Source organism: Gadus chalcogrammus, unplaced genomic scaffold (genome assembly GCF_026213295.1).
Source record: "Gadus chalcogrammus isolate NIFS_2021 unplaced genomic scaffold, NIFS_Gcha_1.0 GACHA071, whole genome shotgun sequence".
Classification (NCBI taxonomy): Eukaryota; Metazoa; Chordata; class Actinopteri; order Gadiformes; family Gadidae; genus Gadus; species Gadus chalcogrammus.
Genome location: NW_026613506.1, coordinates 156,375 through 178,839, shown reverse-complemented (window position 1 = coordinate 178,839; position 22,465 = coordinate 156,375). Strand labels below are relative to the sequence as shown.

Genomic DNA, 22,465 nt, shown 5'->3' with positions numbered 1-22,465 from the left:
TATGAAGTAAGACGCAACGAGAAGCTCCCATCTGAGGCCTCCGATTATTGTAATGTATGCCTGTTTAATTGTTTGTTGATGCATGTTGTGATGTATCTTTGTTCGTACTTTTATTACAAATATATATAACCACTTATTGTCAACAGTATTGTGTGCTTTTTGCATCTAAATATCTCATCTGTCTTAGACGCAAACTCTGATAGAGAAATTGCCATGACATGAATCAAAATGTGAAGTGCAAATGTTAATAAAATATCTTGAAAGTGTATCTCTGTCTTTGGAAAAAAAGGGAAAAAGTCTGTGTGATGACGCGGCTGTTGGCGCGTCCTCACGCGTCCGTGTTGAGGCCGCACCGGGCATTTATCTGACGTGCATTAACCCGTAATCAAGTATAATCAAGTATCTGCATAGTGTCTGCATATTGTGTGGGGTTTAGTGAATGATGCGATCGTGGGGCGGGTTTGTTTATGGAGTGTTAAAATCTAGAGCTACTCACCGCCGCGGTCAGCTGTGCGATCCCTGCGGCTTCTAGGAAGCGCGTGCCCGACGGGGGACAGCTATACGGTGCGGGGCGTGTGCGAGTGACGCCGTTGCGTCTCCGCCAAATCAATTATCTTTGTTCGAATATATAAATTGTAAGTAGTGGCGTATATAGACGCACGAATAGTAACTAAGGTGTTTAGTTTAATTCATTTAAGATACGTTTGTTTTGAACAGTTTTGAAGCCTATTTTGTTGATTTGATATGTAAACACCCCCGCTGATATTTGGGAGATTGGTATGCACCAATCTCGGGTCGGCCCATATAAGGGAGCCGTGTCAGTCCTGACAGGGGGGAGCTAGAAGGCAGAAGCTATGCCATGCGCTCTGTATATGCTGAAAATGTAAATAAAATAAACTTTTGCTGCACTACTGCCTTTTGTGCTGATCCTAAGACCGCTCAACATTCTACCCCTTGACAGTCTGCAAGTGTGTTGAAGTTTACCAAAATGAGAGAAACCTCAGCAGTCCTCTAGAATGAATACGATTTCTAATTGATATCTCTAAAGATAAGAAACGGGATATCACCACAGAACCTCAATTTAAGTTACACAAGCTAGAACAAGTTGCAAAACAGCTACACAACAAAAACAAATCAGCACTAAAAAACACATATGAAACACTCTGGAGCCCTGGGAAGACTTCCAGACCGTTGGCGACCAACCGCACCACTCAGTCCGATTAGGGCACCCGTTTCGGCCTCAGACACGACGTTGTCCCGCTGCTCTGGAGCCCTGGGGAGACTTCCAGACCGTTGGCGACCAACCGCACCACTCAGTCCGATTAGGGCACCCGTTTCGGCCTCAGACACGACGTTGTCCCGCTGCTCTGGAGCCCTGGGGAGACTTCCAGACCGTTGGCGACCAACCGCACCACTCAGTCCGATTAGGGCACCCGTTTCGGCCTCAGACGCGACGTTGTCCCGCTGCTCTGGAGCCCTGGGGACACTTCCAGACCGTTGGCGACCAACCGCACCACTCAGTCCGTTTAGGGCACCCGTTTCGGCCTCAGACGCGACGTTGTCCCGCTGCTCTGGAGCCCTGGGAAGACTTCCAGACCGTTGGCGACCAACCGCACCACTCAGTCCGATTAGGGGACCCGTTTCGGACTCAGACGCCACGTTGTCCCGCTGCTCTGGAGCTCCGGGAAGACTTCCAGACAGTTGGCGAAAAAAAGACTGAAAAAAACCGCTCTGTTTTTGATTCATCCAGGCGCACACCGACTCGCGGCAACACTCAGTCCGACATGGCACACCGTCTCGGACTCAAACTCACAAAGTTAGCCTCCTCTGGAAGAAGTCAATCCCTGGTAGTCTAAAAAGAAAATAGAATACCAGGGATTTCGCTTTTCGAGTTTTACAGTGAGCGGCCTGCTATTTTCCTTGTTTTCGGTTATTTTTCATTGTAGTTTTTAGCCTATTTTATCTCATTTCTTCCATTTAATTCATTTTCTGATGATTGTTTTAGAGCTTTCCTTCATTTATTTCGTTTTCTGGTGATTGTTTTAGGCCTTTCTTTCATTAATTTCGTTTTCTGGTGATTGTTTCAGACTTTCCTCTTTCTTTCTGTCTGTTTTACAGTGACCCTTGTGGTCCAGGGCCCAGCTCCCCCGCACAATGCTTTGGGTGACGGGAGCCGAGCCACAACAGGTCCCATGCCACCCCTGACATCAACCGGAGCCCCCCTGACGAGGTCCTGGCCCTCCCGGACCGGGGCCAGACACACACACACACACACACACACACACACACACACACACACACACACACACACACACTCTCAATATACATCTATTCGAGAATAGGACACTGTCGTGGAAATATCAATCATAACGATAAATATACAATCACATACAAATTATATTAACCTTGTTTATATAATTATTACATTAGGAGGAACTGTATTCATTCTCCCTGTATCTTAAAAACAAATCCCTCCCCTCTTAACTGAGAGAGGTTAAGTTAATTTGTATTCAAGTTCCCACTGGAGCCAGTAAATCTGGTTTTGTGACCAGGCCAATCGACTGACTTCTTTGTTGTGTAAACTATTTAGAGCCATGTCTTACAAACCTGCAGACATGTCCAATATCCACCCATTATATTACAAATTGACTTGGCCTTAGGTCACTCACACTCCCTGTGCAGTGAAGCTCCCCTCTAGTGAAGTCAATGGGCCATTCAAATTGGTTTCTCATCTTTGGGGAAGGGCTAGGGCTGGTTTCACTCGAAGAAATTATGCAAAAATGCATTGCAGTTCGACAGTTGCTCTGTGTGTGAATCCACACACCATCCATTTATGTACAGACACAATTATTATCTTTTCCAGACCTTGGGGAATGTGTGATTGAAATGATTAATCAAGGCTTCCGGTTTGGCAAATGAGTGGATAGACGTAAAATCAGGAGCTCCCGGCAGATGAAGTCTTAAACATTGAAAAGCCAAAATTCAAATGCGCAAACAGAGAGGGGATGACTACTAAAGGGGAATCCATCAAAAATAAAACGGAAAAGAAGCAAAAAGAGCGAGAGAAAATGGGAGATAGAAAGGGAGATGATAAGTCTGAAGCTGCTAACGAAGACATGCTGGCTAACATGAAGGCTGGCTTTGACAACGTGACTAGGCAGATTGGGTCCAATAGCGAGGAAAACAGCAAAGAAATGAAGGACATTCGAGAGAGTATCCAGAATTTGGGAAGTATGCTGAGTCTAGAACTAGCCACTTTTAAGGTGGAGATGAACAACAGATTCGAGGCCTTCGACAGGGGAAGTGAAGCGCAGGGCAGAGATATCATAGACATTCAAGAGCGCGTCGTGGAGAACGAGGAATGGAACGCAGAGCTGAAGGGGATTCTCGCCTCTTCGCTCAAGCAGCAAAGGAGACTACAGGAAAAAGTAACAGACTTAGAAGGGAGATCAAGAAGAAATAATATTCGAGTTCGGGGAGTACCAGAGGGCACAGAGAAGGATTCGGTACCCAAGTTTATAGAGAAGTTGATACGCGAGAAACGTAAGTTCGGGGAAGATCCCGACCTACAAATACAACGTGCTCACAGAGCGTTGGCACCGAAACCTGCCTCGAATAAGAATCCCAGAGCTATCATTGTCAACTTCCTGCAGTACCAAATGAAGGATGACATCCTCAGAAAGGCCTGGCAGACAAAAATTGCGATTGGAGAAAAGATGGTGACGTTCGACCACGATTACCCAGCGGAGGTGGCTGCAAAGCGCCGTGGCTATGCGGGTCTGAAGAGAGCTCTGAAGGGAAAAGGGATTAAGTTCCTGTCACCTCTAACATCATTGAGAGTCCACTGGCAAGGAGGCGTTCAGACCTACGGCAGTCCACAAGAAGCTGCACGGGCGATGGAGGAGAGGGGAATGAAGGTGGAAGGTCTGGTCGAGAAGGAACAACCGCCGCTGGAGCAGCAGCTTGAAGCCGCTTATAAATGGCGCAGAGTTGGGGACCAGGAGACCGAAGTCGCTGGGAGAGCAAGGAAGGAGCTGATGCGGTTTTCTCGGAAGGAGTAGACGAGAATAAATTATCCTTGTAGCCGTTAACATGGAACAGGCACGAACTTTCGCATTTCCTAATTTTTTTAATTTTTTTTTACTCGTTGGTTCTCAAAGTTACGTAAGTAGCCTGTAGGCATATACTTTCCTATATGCCTATGTGAAATGGGGAGAGATAATGAACCCCAGTCTACCATGGGAGATCACTTTTTTCTTTACTGTTTAGTTAGAATAGCTGTTGCTGAGGTTTTTTATGTGTCCATGTTTAGCTTATGGGTAATGAAAGTGCACTGGGGAACTGATGTATAATGCAGCATGAAGGTGTTAAAGTGGTATCAGTGAATGTGAATGGGCTGAGTAGTCCAATTAAAAGGGCAAAGTTTATGGCCAAATTCAAAAAAGAAAAATTACAAGTGGTGTTTCTACAAGAGACACATTTGTCTACAGAGGAACATGAGAAACTAAAGAGGTTTGGGTACAACAATACGTTTTATAGCACTTTCCACAAACAAAACAATAGGAGAGGGGTAGCCATATTAATAACAAATTGTACCAAATTTGAACTTGGAAAAGAAATATGTGACAAGGAGGGAAGATATATAATGATAAAGGGTAAATTAGAGGGACAAAGAGTGACATTGATCAATGTATATGCACCCCCAGATAGCAAGAAAACCTTCTTTAAATCATTATTTGACATCATTAATGAAGAACTAGAGGGGATCTTAATATGTGGAGGGGACTTCAATATGGTGATGAACTACCATCTAGATACAACTAGCACAAAGAAGAATAGGACATGGCTTAATAGATATATGAATATACAACTGGTTGACTTGGGAATGGCAGACGTTTGGAGAGAACTACATCCCTTGGAGAGAGACTACACACACCACTCCGTCCCACACCAAATGTATTCAAGGTTGGACTATTTCTTCATGACAAAAGGAGACATGCATAGGGTTGAGGAATGTAGGATTGGGGTAGCAGATTTATCAGACCATAACGCAGTCTACATGACAATACATTTAAACAAGAGAAGGAGAACTACAGTGTGGAGGATGAATGTGGGGATTCTGATTCTGATAAAGACCCGGTAGAAAGAATAAAAAAAAATATAAATATGTATATAGAGGAAAATGATAATGGGGAGGTAGATCCAAACATTCTTTGGGATGCGCTTAAGGCCGTCATTAGGGGGAACTTGATAGCTCAGACAACTCTGCTGAAGAAATCCAGACTAGTAAATTACCAGACACTAATTGGACGTTTAAAGGACTTGGAGAGAAAACATAATGCCACAAGTGACCCAGAGATACTTAGACAAGTGAAAGAAACAAAGAATAAAATTGATAATATACTACTGACAGAAGTGGAAAAGAAAGCTAGATTTGTTAAACAAACCTATTATGAGGGAGGTTCCAAAGCAAGCAGATTATTGGCTAGACGCATAAGAAAACAAGCATTGAATACCATATACAAAATTAGAGATCCACAAACTAATGATTTGCTTACCGAACCGGACGAAATTGAGAGAGTATTCAGAGAATATTATCAAAACGTATACACACAACCAGAAGCGGCAGACGAACAAGATATGGAAAACTTCCTAGACAGGTTGGAACTACCGTCAATAGGGGAAGAGCAGAATACATTATTGACGGCAGACATCACAGAGGAGGAGATGGAAAGGGCCATCTCTAGATTGAAGAACAATACCAGTCCGGGAAGTGACGGGCTTCCTTCAGTGTTCTACCGTATATTTAGAAAAGAGTTGACCCCGGTGTTGTTGGCCTCATTTAGGTACACAATTAAGGAAGGGAAAATCCCTCCTTCATGGAAGGAGGCCATTATCACAACCATACCCAAAGAGGGCAAAGATAAAGAGCACTGTAGTAGTTATAGACCAATATCAGTACTGAACGTGGACTACAAGATGTTTACATCAATTATTTCCAAAAGATTTGAGACATTCATGACTGACATTATAGACGAAGACCAGTCCGGCTTTATTTCAGGAAGACAGACACAGGACAATATTAGGAGGATGATACACATTGTAGAAGAGACTCAACGAACAAAGAATAGTGCAATTTTAGTTAGTGTAGACGCGGAGAAAGCATTTGATAGTGTCAACTGGATTTACCTATATAAGGTGTTAGAAAGATTTGGTCTCAATAAGGAATCTGTCAAGTGTATTAAAACATTATATCAAGAGCCGACTGCTAGGATCAAGGTGAATGGTAGTCTCACAGACTCTTTTGGTCTGGGAAGATCTACTAGACAGGGGTGTTGTCTCTCTCCAACTCTCTTAGCAATATTCATAGAGCCATTGGCACAGGCGATTAGGCAGAACCAGGATATCAGAGGGGTGAAGGTGAATGGTACTGAACATAAGATAGGGCTATTTGCGGATGATGTGGTAGCCTACTTGGAGCGACCAAGTGAATCCTTCCATGCATTGATGAACCTGTTGGAGGAGTATGGGTATTACTCAGGATATATACTTAATGTTACCAAAACACAGATCTTGGCCATAAACTATACCCCTACACCAGAGTTAAAAAAGAAATATAAAATTAAATGGAATTCAGAAACAATTAGATATCTGGGAGTGAACATCACGAAGGGAGCATGGAAGTTATATACTGCCAATTACATTAAGATTAATCAAGAACTCAGACGGGATATAGAAAGATGGTCAACACTACAATTTGATCTTAGTTCAAGGATAGAAATAATTAAGATTAATGTATTACCGAGGCTATTGTACCTCTTCCAAACTCTGCCAGTAATGATACCACCGAAACAGTTCATGGAGTGGGATAGATGGATATCCAGGTTCATATGGGGGGGTAGGAGGCCAAGAATTAGATTTAGCACCATGCAGCTCCACAAGGACAAAGGGGGCATGGCTGTACCGAAACTACAAGACTACTTCTATGCTGCACAACTCAGGGCTGTAACATGCTGGTGTAATAGAGAATATGTAGCTAGATGGAAGGATATAGAAATGAAGGTTGAGGCTAGCCCCATACAAATATTAATGACCGATAGGGAATTGTTTAAAAGGGAAGAGAGATTGTTAGACCCGATAACTAAATTCACATTGTGGACTTGGCACTTGGTAGTGAGAAAGTATGGAATAGAGAATGAAATAAGGCCTCTGAGGTGGATAACCCATGACAAAAGATTCAAACCAGGAATAAGTGATTTGGGCTTTGAGAGATGGGCAAATAGGGGTATTACAGCAATATGCACACTATTAGAGAAGGGTAAATTGCAGAGTTTTCAGGCTATAAGGGAGAAATTTGATTTGGAAGCAAATGACCTCTTTCGGTATTTTCAGGTGAGGGATTATTATTTAAAGGAAATAAAGTTAAAAGAACCCAAAGAACAGAACATGATTATTACAATAATGATAAATGCATATGAAGGGAGAAAATGTAGAGTGATCTCAGCCCTATACCAAGCTCTAGGGTCCAGTGGGGGAAATGCAACTGTTTATATTAAAGAAAAATGGGAAAAAGAAATTGGAATAGAAATAACAGAAGATGACTGGTATACTGTGTGCAAGGGCCAACACTCAGCCACCATCTCTAGGATATGGCGAGAATTTGGATGGAAAAACATTATGAGGTATTTCATTACACCAAAGATTAAGGGGAGATACGCACCAGACCAGAAACCATGTTGGAGGTTGTGTGGTCAAATGGAGGCAGACCATACACATGTGTTTTGGAAATGTCAAAAGATGAAAGGATACTGGGAGGGAGTGTGGAGTGTGCTGAGGGAAATATTGGGATATGAGATACCAAAAACTTGTCTTGTATTATACTTGGGGAACATTCCACAAGAGGAGGTACAAGGAGGGGATAAATACCTGGTGAAAGTATTATTATTGGCCAGCAGGAAGGCAATTACAAGGGCCTGGTATAAAGTAGACCCCCCTACTAAAGAACAGTGGCTGAGTATTGTGGAGGAGATCTATGACATGGAGAGATTTACACATACCCTTAGAATGCAGGTTGAACAGTTTGAAGGAAAATGGGAGAAATGGAATTATTACAGAAGGGGTGAGGGTGATACCACTACTATTCATAGTAGTGGTATTTCATGCAATCAGTAGTTCTCTAGGCAGAATGGTCAAATCAAATATAGCAAATTAAAAAGGCTTTTTGAAGAGAAAACCCTTCTTGATCAGAAATAGCAATTAAAATTGCTTTTAAAGGCTATTGCCAAGGAATAACAGCGCTTTAGAAGTAGAAGGTAGCAATTAGAATTGCTTTTGAATTCTTTCAAAATCAGTCCAGTATTTATGATGCAATGATGAGTCTTTGCTCATTGGTTAACAGAGCCCCAGTGCAGTGAAGCCCCACCTTTATTCATGTGCTGCTTTAGAAATTGTCAATGGGCCATTCAAATTGGTTTCACATCTTTCAGGGAAGGGCTAGGGCTGGTTTCACTCGAAGAAATTATGCAAAACTGCATTGCAGTGCCACAGTTGCTCTGTGTGTGAATGAAATGCATCAATTTATGTACAGACACAATTATTATCTTTTCCAGACCTTGGGGAATGTGTGATTGAAATGATGAATCAAATGTGGAGAAAAAGCCAATCTTGGAAAAAGTCTGCAAGTTTGCTGAAGTTTAACCAAAATGAGAGACACATCTTCAAAAACACAGGTAAGAACACGCCCCTTTCAGCTTGCAACAATAGCTTGTGGGGGGAGGAGCTCTATGCAACAGGCATTATAAATACTGGAATTTCATGGTGAAGAATTTACTTTCAGGATTTTCTGAAGCAAGAAGGCTGTTGCCATTTCCACTGGTCTCATCTTGAAAATGCATCAAAGGTAAGCCTTTCTTTTATTTTTCATGAAAATATGTTGATATGATCTGTAGATATAGAATACACTCAGCTCTTCATGATCTACAAAAAAGTAATATCTGAATTATTTTCTCTCTTCACATACTGAAAATTGTATAGGGGTATTACTTTATTATTTTGTAATATTTGATATAGTACCATTCTCCTTTTTACATTCCATGCTTTGTAATGCCTTGTATGTAATGCCCTGCTAAGTAATGCCTTTTTTTTCTAATTCAAGTAAAACAGCAAACAGGCACTACTTGCTCTGTCCACGCTGTCTCAAAACACAAGCAAGCCTGTCTGTCCATTTGCGGAGGGTATGCTTGAAGGATGGCTCTGATGCAGCTGTTAATGCCATTGTTGACAAAGCAAAGCACGATGCAGCTGAGCTCCTACAGAAAGGCAGAATTTTCAAATATTCAGATCTCACTGCAATTACGTCAGATGAAAATACACTCAAAAGGTTGGTGGTTTCGACATTACGTGCTGTGTAATCAGAGTTCTTTTTCAGATACAATTTTTTAGATACAGATAGTCTCTTATTGATTTCTTGCTTTCTTTATTGACAGACTGGTTGAGGAGCTGAAACGTCACCATTTGGTTGTGACTGGAGAACCCTGCCCCCCGGCAGAAGCCAACACCGAGCCGTTAGCTGCTCAGACACTGCCCAATGATGATGATGCTGAAGTAGGACCATCAGCTGCTGAAACATCTTCTTCAGAGGAAAGCAGCTCTGCTGCCTTAGGCGAGGGAAACAACTGTGACTTTTCCAGGGAGAGTGCAAGTAGCAGTAGTCCCAACAGAAAGACCCGTTCTGGTACTGCTGCAAAGTCAAAGTCAGAATCAACATTTGACATCCTACAAATAAAGTTTCCGGTAACAATTGCTGGGCCTAAACCACACAGGTCCACATCCACTAGGCCAACCACGAGCCTTCTTGAATGTCATCAGGAGGCTCCTGATGACATGGCTGATGAGGCTCCTGATGAAACTCAAGAAAACATTAAAGGAGCAAAGTATTCTGCAGCTGTGAAGCAATCCATGTATGAAAAAGGCCTTTACAATCGACATTCTCTGGATCACCCACTCCTTCAAGCCTTCGCAATGCACCTGAACAAAGAAAAAAACATTCAAAACTACAAACAGGAGGTAAGGACCATTAAATATTTCACACTTTTTATGAGAAACAGCTATATGCACGTTAACAAAAGATGAAGCTACACATTCATGAGTAATTGAACATGATGTCTTTATTTCCAGGTTGAAAATGTTTCCCGGTTTCTATATTTTGTTAACAACGAGGAAGCATCCCTTCAGTTTGTCTATCAGAGACAGAAACTGGATGTTTTCCTCAAGGAAATCACTGGCCTGACTAAGAGAACACAGTCAAATTACCTCAAGTCCTTGAAAAGATTCCTGAATTTTCACACGGACAGAACCAACCTTCATAGTATGGATGCAGACCTCCATGAAGAGTGCACAGAATATAGTTGTGTCCTCACATCTACGCTGAGACTCCTGAGCAAGCAGGCAAAGAAGGAGATCTTCCAGAAAAGGTTTGATTATTGTAGCTGTATAAATGGTCATCTTTTGCCTGGTCCTCTTATCTCATCTTGTTGTAATTTGAGCACATTTAATACCGGTGCATTTACTAAGATACTGGTGTCTCACATCACATTCTTCACTCTTCTTTTTTTCTCACAGGCACGCCTTTCTGATGGACGAAAATGCGTTGACAACTGAAGACTGTCAGGTTGTATTGGTCCAGGCCAAGGACCCATTCTTGGCATGTATGGATAAACTGTCTAAAGATGATGCTGTCGTATTGGATTCTGCAGATGAAACGCTTGTGTTGTACTACCTTGAAGCTGTTGTGATTCTAGGACACGTTCAAAGGCCGAGTGTCGTGCAGAACATGACTGTGAGTGAGTGGTTATCCAGGGACAAAGCCATCTCAAAAGAGACAGGTGAGCCACTTTGGGTAGTCGGAGTAAAGGAACACAAGACATCAACGCAACAGGTGGCGACATTTGCGCTGTCAAAGGAGGAGGAGCACGTAAGTTCACAACAATTCTTGCCCGGGCATGTTAGAAGACAAAAGATATTTTCTGTTACAGCTGAGCATAATCTCATAATGTCTTTTTCTCCCCTCTATATCATTTATTTTCTCCTACAGTGGTTTGATTTGTACTACAAACGGTTGCGGCCAGGCTTCCAGAGGGCCGCCAGGAAACGAAAGAGGGATGAGGATGAGACTGATCCAAAAGATTTCTTCTTCCTCTCCAGCGTAGGGAGGCAGATTCACCGCCCCTCAACTGACCTGAGCCGGCTGGAAAAAAAGTTCGCTGTCCCAGCGGTGACCAGCCAGATGGCCCGCAGAATCCATGAGACTGCAACAAAGGACATGCCCAGTTCATCAAAAACATTGGTGGCCAGTTACCTTACTCATACCAATGCAACAGCAGAGCAGCATTACCGCTACAAGACAACTGAGAATATTTTAGAGGGCAACAAAACTTTGATTGCTTTAGCTGCTGCAACGTCTTCTTCAGAGGAAAGCAGCTCTGCTGCCGAGGGAAACAACTGTGACTTTTCCAGGGAGAGTGCAAGTAGCAGTAGTCCCAACAGAAAGACCCGTTCTGGTACTGCTGCAAAGTCAAAGTCAGAATCAACATTTGACATCCTACAAATAAAGTTTCCGGTAACAATTGCTGGGTCTAAACCACACCGGTCCCTTTTGGAGGTGGATGACGTTAGCTGGCGAAAAGCATATGACTGTTGGCTGCATGGGCAGCAGAAACTACGACAAGAATACGTTCGCTGTGAGTATATCCTTTCTATATTGCTCCATATTAAAAAACAGATACAAATTCAAAGTTGTCAATTATTGTATTCATGACTAACAAAACTTGTTTTTTTCACAGCAAAATTCCCTTGGCGTCAACCATCAACAAAGTCTCTCCAAAAGTTGATTAAAAATCAGGGATGGGATGGCACAACAGACACCATGCAACTTCTCCGCAGTTGGATACCCTCTGGATCTGGTGAAAATATCATGGACTGCACAGCAATTCAGAAACTTGAAAAGAATCAGAGATGGAAAGGACTTCGTACCCAACAATCTGAAGGGCAGGGCACAAGCGTCATGGCAAAACGCAAGTTTCGTGTTGGTGAAGTGGTGTGTGACTACCATGCGGCTGTTGTCACAGTAAGTGGAGGACAGCAGATGTGATTGCCACACCAAGCAGCCGCCAGGCAAATTAATAAAATACTCCGAAAAGAACTCAAACGTAACGCCCAAACATTGCCCTTTGGTATTGAATGGAGAGAAAATGCATGCGACTCTTTTTCTTGCAACCAAGATTATTTCTCCAGATGAAGAGGTGTTGCTCCCTCTTAGTTTCAAAGGAACTCTTTGATATACTCTTAAAGCTTACAGGGCATCTGCCTTCAGAGACACATATGACATGTCCCTGGTTGGTGAAATGTTTCATATGTGTTTTTGTTGGTGCTGATGGCTTGTTCAGGGAAAGCTTGTGTAGCTTAAAATTGAGGATTTGTTCTAATTAACTTGGTTTTGTATTGTACATGTGATAAATGTTTTTTCTTCAAATAAAGGCTTGCGTAATTTCACCTCAAGTGTCTCTCTCTATGTTGACACCTCACACCTCACCTGACACTTGGCATCTTAAGTGTCTCTCACACACACAGCCCACTCTACCTCGCAGCAGCCCCTCCCCCTCCCCCTTCCCCTTCTCATGACAGGCAGCTGAGGAACAGCTTGGCACCGCTGGAGCTGGACTTCACTGAGTTCAGGGACTAAAAGCTAAAAGCTGACATCAACTAAAAGCTGACATCAGTACAATCACCACCACTTTCAGAAGTAAAAAACATTGTAACAGTTTTTTGAGTATATCCTTGTGGACTTAGACTCAGAATGGGAATAAAAACGTTTTTGCCAAACGTTTTTTTAGTGTCCAGCTCCAGTTAAAGTATCACAGAGAGTAGCCTTGTAGTGCTGTGTAAGTGAGAGATCTTTTTGTTAGTCTTAACGATCATTCACAAAAAACACTTATTTCGGAAGAGGTAAGCTCATGTGTTGGAGCTTCTCCAAATAAGAGAAAATGCGAGAGAGAGATTTGATTTGATTTGATTTGATTGAAATTTATTTCGAACATGTAAAAGAAAACAAAAAATATATATCATACACAAATTATTGATGTTAAACAAAATAGAAAGCATAATTCGATACATAAATGATAAATACTTGATAATTGTAACATGTTCGAAAAGGGGTGGGAAGAAGTTTACACTTATTTAATCCCATCCCTTCTCCGTCATTCATTGAAATTAACATTCCTTAGTCATAATAACTATTAACATTTTCATTTATTAATAAATATATATGTATATATATATATATTAGATATATATATATATATATATATATATATATATATATATATATATTATATATATATATATATATATATATTATTCCGTAACGTATCCAAACATATATTATTATTTATTTATTTACCTCTTTATCTTTCTTCTTCTTTTTTTTTTTTTTAAATAAAATGTGTAACTTATATGTTCATATCAGATATATACTATAATTTCTTACACATTTGTCAAAAAAATAAATAATAATAATAAATAAATTAACAAAATAAACAAAAAAAAAAAAACATTGATGGAAAAAAAAAAACATTCATGAAAATATATAGATATTATCTCACTATTGATAAGTTTTTGTATCCAAACAATATTTTTCATTCAGAGAGAAAATAAATACAAAAAAATAAAGAATAAATAACAAACTAAATAAATAACTAAACAATTAACACCCAATGAAAATCAAACACCTTCATCCTTGTACCCTGTGAGAATCACTTCCTTTAACCTTGTTTTGAATAGTTTTAAGTTAGGACATTGTTTGAGCTCTTCTTTTAACCCATTCCACAATTTTACTCCACAGACAGAAATACAAAAACTTTTTCTGGTTGTACGCACCTTTTTCATTTTAAAATTAAACAATCCCCGTAAAAAATAACTCCCTTCTCTTTGTGTGAACATTTTTTGAATATTTGCCGGTAGTTTGTTATTTTTTGCTTTAAACATTAACTGTGCTGTTTGAAATTCAACCAGATCTGGTAATTTGAGTATTCTTGACTGCATGAATAATGAGTTTGAATGATCCCTATACCCAACATTGAAAATGGTCCGTATAATTCCCTCAGTACAAACGACAGCAACGAGTTTCCTTTTTGTTTACTGGCAGGATTTATTTGGTTCATCCAGACCGTGAAAACTGTAATCAAAAAACATAATACACAAATACAATAATCACTAGTCAAAATAATAACAAGCCATACAGTAATATCCCAACATTGTCCTGGTAATGTCGTCACTTTCAATTAGGCTACTGTATACACAATACACTTTGGTTACATATAATACAACAAAACACAAAGACCAATCTAACTAAGCCCAACATGTGTTAGCCCTTAACGGTGTTAGCCCTTAGCTGTATAAAAACAATTTAATACAAACAAGAACAGAAAACACACACAAAAAACGTCAGCAAACATACCTTAGTAGCTGCATTGCAAGAGGAAAGTTGTGTAGCTTGGCATTACTCTGTAGGATTGTTTATCTTGATGCTAAGAGCTATTTTACAGATGCATCAGCACTGAAAAACATGTACTAAATCAGCGGACTTTTTTGATGAGTGTTACGCTAAAGTATGTCCTGACGGAAACGGGCGATACAAAAACAAAGGTTCCGCCTTAGAGAACTTTGGTTCCTACCAAAATAAATAACTCAGAAATACCGCGCTGACTGACACAGAGGCAGTTACACTCCCACCAAAACATATCACATGTATATGATTTTCTTCAACTATTGAGAGACAACATACTGCGTAGAAAGGATAAACAAAAAAAACTAAACTTCAGTCCTTGGCTTCCCCAGAGAACGATCACCATGACTGCACCTGTAGTGAGACAGATAGAGAGAGAGAGGGGAGGAAAAGAAAGAGAGAGGTCGGAGTCTTCAGTCTGCTTCCATCAGCGTCACCGTCTTATGGATGGGCCTTTCCAGGTGGACAGGTTTGGAGATACGCTTTCCTTTCTCATCAAGGGTTGAGTCGCTGATGAGCAACTTGAGTCTTCGCACCTTCCCATCCTTTCCTGGGTACACTTCGATAACCTTTGCCATCCTCCACTGGTTACGTGGTGTAGTATCATCTTGCAGGAGTACAACATCGCCGACCTTTGCATTCCTGCGATCTTTGGTCCACTTCTGTCTCCGTTGGAGGCTCAGGAGGTACTCCTTCTTCCATCTTGTCCAAAAGTGGTTGGATAAGAATTGAACTCGACGCCATCTCTTGCGTAGGTATAGATCTTCCTTGACGAACTTCCCAGGAGGTGGAGCGAGTATCGTGGACTTCATGGTCAAAATGTGGTTTGGTGTCAGGGGCTCTGGACTGGATGAATCATTTAGACAATCAGTGCTCAGAGGTCTACTGTTCTCTATTGCCATGACTTCATACAGGAACGTTCTTAGAGAGGAGCAGTCAAGCTGCGTAGCTGACTGTTCTAGAATGGACGTCAAGACACTTCTTATGGTGCGAATTTGTCTTTCCCAGACGCCACCCATATGACTTGAAGCTGGGGTGTTCATGATGAACTCACATCCAAGCTGCTTGAGCTCTTCCTGATCCATTTCTTTCAATGCTTCAGCAAACTCTCGTCTTGCTCCGACGAAGTTTGTTCCTTGATCACTTCTTATCTGACGTACCTTTCCACGAATGGCGATGAATGAACGCAATGCGTTAATGAAGGCATCCGTGGTCATATCGTCAAGCATCTCAACGTGAACCGCTCTGGAACACATGCAGGTAAGTAACAATCCATAACGCTTTAGCTCTTTCCTTCCTTCCTTTACGTAAAATGGTCCAAAACAGTCCATACCGCAGTAGGTGAATGGAGGAGCTGTTTCCATTCTGTCCTCTGGAAGGTCTGACATTTTCTGCTGTTCAGTGCATCTTCTGAACTTCCTGCACTTAGTGCACTTGTAGATATGGGATGATACAGCCTTGCTGCAGCCCAGTATCCATATGCCATTAGATCGGAGCGCATTCATGGTCATTCCTCGTCCTTGATGGTACACTCTTTCATGATAGTGCTTGACAAGTAAATTTGACACATGACTGTCCTTTGGAAGGACCGCTGGATGCTTCACCTGTGGATGTAGGGCAGCATGAGTTAAGCGGCCTCCAACTCTGAGGACACCTTGGTCATCCAGGAATGGACTTAACCGGTGCAACTTATTGGCTTTGCCCTTGACTGGCGTCTCCTTGTCACTTTGGAGTAACTGTATATCTTGTGAGAAGGTTGCTTCTTGAACCATCTTGATTATTGTCAACTCCGCTTCTCTCCTTTCCTCCAAACTGCAGGCTTCACAGGACTTTGGCTGAAGCCCTTTAATTTCTTTCACATGGCGCTGGAGTCTGGCGATAGCTTTCACCATTTTGGACCAGTCTGAAAACTTGTGTAGGCGATCTAGCAGCGACTTGACTTCTTTCGCCTGGGTGTCGAGAACCTGGACCTTCTTAAGCTCAGGATCGTCATATGTGATCTCTCCCACCTTGACATCTCCACTTGGTAACTCCTCCTGCCAAAGAAAGTCTGGGCCTGTGAACCAGTTAGAGGATACCAGTTGCTCTGCTGTGAGACCTCTTGAGGCGTAGTCTGCTGGATTATCTTCTGAAGCCACATACTTCCATTGTGTAGACTCTGTGCTTTGCTTGATGCGTTCCACACGATTTGCCACAAACACGTGAAATCTTCTGGCTTCATTATTGATGTAACCAAGGACCACTCTTGAATCAGTCCAGAAGACTTCTTGTAGGCATTCTATTTCCAGTTCTTTCTTGAGCATGTCACTGGTGCGGACAGCTACCACTGCTGCTGACAGCTCGAGTCTTGGTATGGTTGTGACCTTAGTAGGAGCGACTCTCGACTTTCCCATTACAAAGGAACAGTGGACTTCACTTGACGTACTCACTGCTCTGAGGTATGAGCACTCTCCATAGCCTGACTCACTGGCATCGGCGAAATGGTGGAGTTCGTAGTGTTGGACCTTGAAGCTTGATGGAACGTAGCATCTTGGAATCTTCACCTCGGCTAGATTTCGCAGGTCTTGAAGCCAGCTTTCCCACAGAGGTCGTAGGTCATCAGGTAAGGTGTCATCCCAACTGAGCTTGTCACGACACATCTGCTGCAGGATCTGCTTTCCCAACAAGATGAACGGTGCCACAAATCCAAGAGGGTCGTAGACTGAAGCGACTGTGGACAGGACTCCTCTTCGAGTAAGTGGATTCTCCTTGACGATTACTCTGAACTGGAACTCATCAGAATCCACGCACCACTGCACACCGAGTGCTCTTTCCATGTGCAGTTCACCCAGTGCCATGTCCTTGTCTTTGGCAGCTGCAGCACATTCTTCTTTTGGGATTGCGTCTAGGACCTTCTTGCTGTTAGAGATAAACTTATGCAGCCGGAGTTTGCCTGTGCTGCAAAGTTCTCTTGCTTCTTTCACCAGTTGGACCGCTTGGTCTTCGGATGCTACACTTGACAATCCATCATCCACGTAGAAGTTCCGTTGAATGAACTTTATGGTGTCGTCACTAAAGTTTCCTTGTTCTTCAGCAGCGACATGCTTCAGCCCATAGTTGGCACAGCCAGGTGACGATGCTGCACCAAACAAGTGGACTTTCATCCGATAGATGGAAGGTTGGCTTTCGAGATCTCCATTGTCCCACCAAAGGAACCGCAGGTAATCTTGGTCTTCTGCCTTAACATGGAACTGGTGAAACATGCGTTCGATGTCACACATGATTGCCACAGGACCTCTTCGGAAGCGATACAGAACTCCCACCAAGGTGTTTGTCAACTCAGGACCCGTCAGGAGGTGGTCGTTCAAGGACGTTCCTTGGTACTTGGCGGAGCAATCGAAGACAACACGTATCTTCCCAGGCTTTTGTGGATGATACACCCCATGATGCGGAATGTACCAAGCAGGAGCTTTGTGGATGTCTTCCTCCGGGACCCTTTCTGCATCTCCGCGTCTTATGGTCTCATCCATGAAGGTCTTGTAGTCTTTGTAGTACTGGTCGTTTCTTCTCAGCCTTCTTTCTAGGCACCTGAGACGATGGATAGCACAGATCTTATTATCAGGTAAGTTAGGTCTTTCTTTCTTGAATGGCAGCGGCATTTCGTAATGACCGTCGCTCTTTAACTTGATGCTCTTTTCCATTTTTGACAGGAACCTTAGATCTTCTTGAGAGATGGGGCTGGTTTCCGACTCTCTTTCAACGAAGTCAGACTCCAGCATCTTGATGACATCTGCAGGTAAGAGAACTTCTTTGATCTGTGTCCTACAGACATAGTGCACTTCCTTTGTGAGGTCTGAAGAGGACGGTAGACCTGGCATCACTTGCTTCACCATGACTTGGTGACTTATTCCAATTGCATCTCCATAGTTGAGACACGGGTTGCCATATCCCACTACACTCCAGCCCAAGTCTGTCTTTTGTGCAAACGGCTGGTGTTCCTCACCAGGCACCACTTGTCTTGGAACGAGGGCTTGGGCACAGTTGTAGCCAATTAACAGGCCGACATCACAGCTTTGCTGAGGAGCGATCTCATCTGCAATGTGTTCAAGATGAGGCCATGCTTTCGCCGTATCTGGTGTGGGAATATGGTCTCTGTTTGCAGGGATAAACTCTCTTGAGTAAGTCACTGGAAGAGTGATTATCTTGTCTGAATAAAAACCTCTAACTTGTAGACCAGCTAGCTTCCGACAGGACACGATTGTGTTTCTTGAAGCCAACGTGGAGAGGTTTAGCTGAACTGGTTCACTCCTAGCATTGAGAGCCTTCGCTGTCTCGTCGAGGATAAAGGTTGTGTCACTTTGTGTATCAAGGAGTGGGTACACCAGAACTTCACGACTTGGTACACTTGTAGATGACACCCACACTGGAATTATTGTGGAGGTATGCGTGTCTCCAACATTCTGGATGACTCTAAGTGCCGTCGCCTCACGTGATGGTCTCTCTGACTGGTCTTGTGACTGTTCATTCTTCCTTTCTTTGTACTCTTCTTTGTCTTTGTCACTGTACCTTGCTCTGTCAGATCTTGTAGACATCCTTTCTTCCTTGGTGCGATCGTCATGAAGACAAGTTGGGTGTCTTCTCTCACAGGTGTCGCAGCTGTCTCTTTCTCTACAATCTCTAGATCGGTGGCCAAATTTGAGACAGCCAAAACACAATTTATTTTCTTGAACAAACTTGATTCGCTCCAAGATTGTCCCTTGCATAAACTTGTAACACCTTTGTAGACTGTGTCCTGCCTTCTCACAGAAGACACAGCTTGTGATGACGGCTTTCTCATCTGAGGTGGTTGCTAACACCTTTGCTCCAGGACCTCCGCTCTTTACACACTTGTCTGGAATCCTTTCACTTGGCTTAAGAGCATGAAGAGATGTTATTGGGCTGCAAGCGATTTTAGCTTCACGTGTGAGAAACTTGACAAACTGGCTGAAGCTCGGGAACATGTGAGTGTCTTCTTCTGCTTCTATGACTTTCCTATTCCACCTTGAAGTCACCCAGTCTGGGAGTTTAGAGAGAATTTTCTGGTTCTCGTTGCAATCATTAAGTATTTCAAGACCTCTGATCTGAGACATGGCTGCCTCACAGCAGCGCAGGAAGTCGGCGAGTTCTTGAAGTTCCATACTGCCTTTGGAGCTTATCTTGGGCCACGCGTCGAGCTTCTCTCTGAAGGCCTTGGCGATGAGGAATGGATTGCCGTATCGCTCTTCTAGGATGTCCCATGCTGCATAATATGCTGGCTCTGTGCCAAGTAAAAAGTAGCTCTCTATGGCCCTTTTAGCAGATCCACCCACATACTTGCGTAGATAATATATCTTCTCTTCAGCTGGTATGTTCTTCCTGTCAACGAGCGTCTGAAAGGACACTTTCCAGTCGTTGAATCGGAGTGGGTCACCACTGAACACTGTAGGTTCAGGTAGAGGAATGCGACTCGCACTGATGGCTTCTGCGAGCGCTTTGACGAGAGCTGTTGTGCCATCTTCATATTTGTTTTCTTGCCTTGCTTGTGCTACAGCTGGTGGTGTAGAATGGTGCCGCAGTGGGCTAGTTTGAGGCTTGACTTCTTCTTTCTTCACAGAGACACGATGGAGAAGAACATTTATAGTTTGAGGCTTGACTTCCTCTTCTTTCTTCACAGAGCCACAATGGAGAAGATAATTTATTTCTTCATCTGAGCCGTCGCCCTTAGTTGCCGGACATGAATGTATACTCTGGTCATATACTTGCTGTCGTGCCTCGGCAGCCTTTAGCTTCTTAATAGTCTCCAATCGATCTAGTTCTCTGCGCTTGGCTTCTAGCACTCTTTGTCTCTCTGCATTTTCAGCCTCTTGTTTGGCTTTTAGCTGAGCGGCTTCAACTTCCAGTCTCTGAAGCTCTTTAATATAATGCTCTTGCTCCAGCTGTACTTCTAAGGTGGCTTTGTTGGCAGCAACCTCAGCAGCTGCACTCTTCCTGCTTGCAGAGGAGCACTTAGTGTGGCGAGAGCTAGTGCCTGTCCTTCCTGAGGCTACAGACATTACCTCTTCAATGACTCGATGTTCTTCATGTCTTTGACTTGTAGTATGCCTACGGGCTGTAGCTTCCTCCCTTGCATCTATAAGGTCCATTGCATCCTTAACCATCTTCTTTGTTACTGTTTCACAGGTGTCGATTTTGCGACGTGTGTTAAGGTCAGGAACCTCAAGGCGTTTCCAATCGTCATAAACGTCATTTAGACTCCTAGAGGTATTGCGTACTTTAGTAATTTGTCCATCTAGCAGGTCGTCTGAGCACTTTCCACTCAGCGCTTGCTTGGCTTCTTTAGTGGCATCCTTCCACTTCTCATAGCACACACTGAACCGATGTGCAACCTTTATTACTTGCTCATCATGCTGTCCTTGACCCTTTTCCGTCATTCTGCGGACTCGTTGGCCTAATGGTGGCTCTTCTGAGGAAGCGGGGTTGTCCACTATGATGCCTTCAGTCGCTTGTGGCTGCACGGTTGAGCTGTGCTCGTGCACACACTCTGTCTTGTCAGGTGCGTGTGACTCCATGTCTGGGAAATGTACATCTGCAATTGTGTGCTCTTCGCCATTTCGGGACATCTTACTTGCCTTACTGTTGTCATTCACTGCTCTTTGGTGCTGTCTTCGTGAGCAGCTAAGTTTTCACTATAATTCCCTCAGTACAAACGACAGCAACGAGTTTCCTTTTTGTTTACTGGCAGGATTTATTTGGTTCATCCAGACCGTGAAAACTGTAATCAAAAAACATAATACACAAATACAATAATCACTAGTCAAAATAATAACAAGCCATACAGTAATATCCCAACATTGTCCTGGTAATGTCGTCACTTTCAATTAGGCTACTGTATACACAATACACTTTGGTTACATATAATACAACAAAACACAAAGACCAATCTAACTAAGCCCAACATGTGTTAGCCCTTAACGGTGTTAGCCCTTAGCTGTATAAAAACAATTTAATACAAACAAGAACAGAAAACACACACAAAAAACGTCAGCAAACATACCTTAGTAGCTGCATTGCAAGAGGAAAGTTGTGTAGCTTGGCATTACTCTGTAGGATTGTTTATCTTGATGCTAAGAGCTATTTTACAGATGCATCAGCACTGAAAAACATGTACTAAATCAGCGGACTTTTTTGATGAGTGTTACGCTAAAGTATGTCCTGACGGAAACGGGCGATACAAAAACAAAGGTTCCGCCTTAGAGAACTTTGGTTCCTACCAAAATAAATAACTCAGAAATACCGCGCTGACTGACACAGAGGCAGTTACAGTCCGTATTGCTCTTTTCTGCAGAATGAAAAGTGAATGTAATGTACTTTTGTAATTATTGCCCCAAACCTCTACACAGTAACTTAAATAAGGTGAAACCAGTGAACAATAGAGGATTTGTAACGACTTATGATCCAGAACCTGTTTAGCTTTATATAATACTGCAATACTTCTTGACAACTTAGAGTGTATATGTTTTACGTGAGATTTCCAGTTTAATTTCTCATCAATTGTTACCCCAAGGAATTTTATTTGACTAACTTGTTCAATGTCTACGCCATTAATCTGTATCTTTATGTGTTCATTTGTTCTGCAGTTTCCAAATAACATAAATTTTGTTTTACTCAAGTTTAACGATAATTTATTATTATCTAACCATAATTTTAATTTACTAATTTCAAAATTAATCGCCTCTACTAATTGATAGAAATCATCACCTGAAAAAAAAATATTTGTATGGTCAGCAAACAGAACAAGCTTCAACACATTCGATACATTACATATATCATTTATGTAAAGAATAAACAATTTAGGGCCCAACACAGAGGAACAATCACCAAGTGTCACAAATTGATATCTGTGACTCA

General features: G+C 42.4%; 1 protein-coding gene across 2 annotated transcripts; it reads right to left on the bottom strand.

The window, feature by feature from the left end:
* Positions 1 to 13,659: 13,659 nt before the first annotated feature.
* On the bottom strand, positions 13,660 to 21,872 carry LOC130378313 (uncharacterized). Of its 2 annotated transcripts, XM_056585107.1 has the most exons (3): positions 21,612 to 21,872; positions 14,513 to 21,329; positions 13,660 to 14,230 (listed from the first exon to the last, which is right to left on the bottom strand). In XM_056585107.1, the coding sequence occupies exon 2, from the start codon at positions 21,175 to 21,177 to the stop codon at positions 14,974 to 14,976; it is 6,204 nt and encodes a 2,067-aa protein (XP_056441082.1). In that variant the 5' UTR covers positions 21,178 to 21,329; positions 21,612 to 21,872; the 3' UTR covers positions 13,660 to 14,230; positions 14,513 to 14,973. The 2 variants fall into 2 exon arrangements, with proteins under 2 accessions (XP_056441082.1, XP_056441081.1); XM_056585106.1 differs by lacking the exon at positions 21,612 to 21,872 and having other exon boundaries at positions 14,513 to 21,603.
* Between the last annotated feature and the right edge of the window lie 593 nt (positions 21,873 to 22,465).

What these genes read in the sequence shown, in the direction of transcription:
- LOC130378313 (XM_056585107.1), bottom strand. Translation starts at nt 21,177, where the DNA reads ATGTCCCGAAATGGCGAAGAGCACACAATTGCAGATGTACATTTCCCA.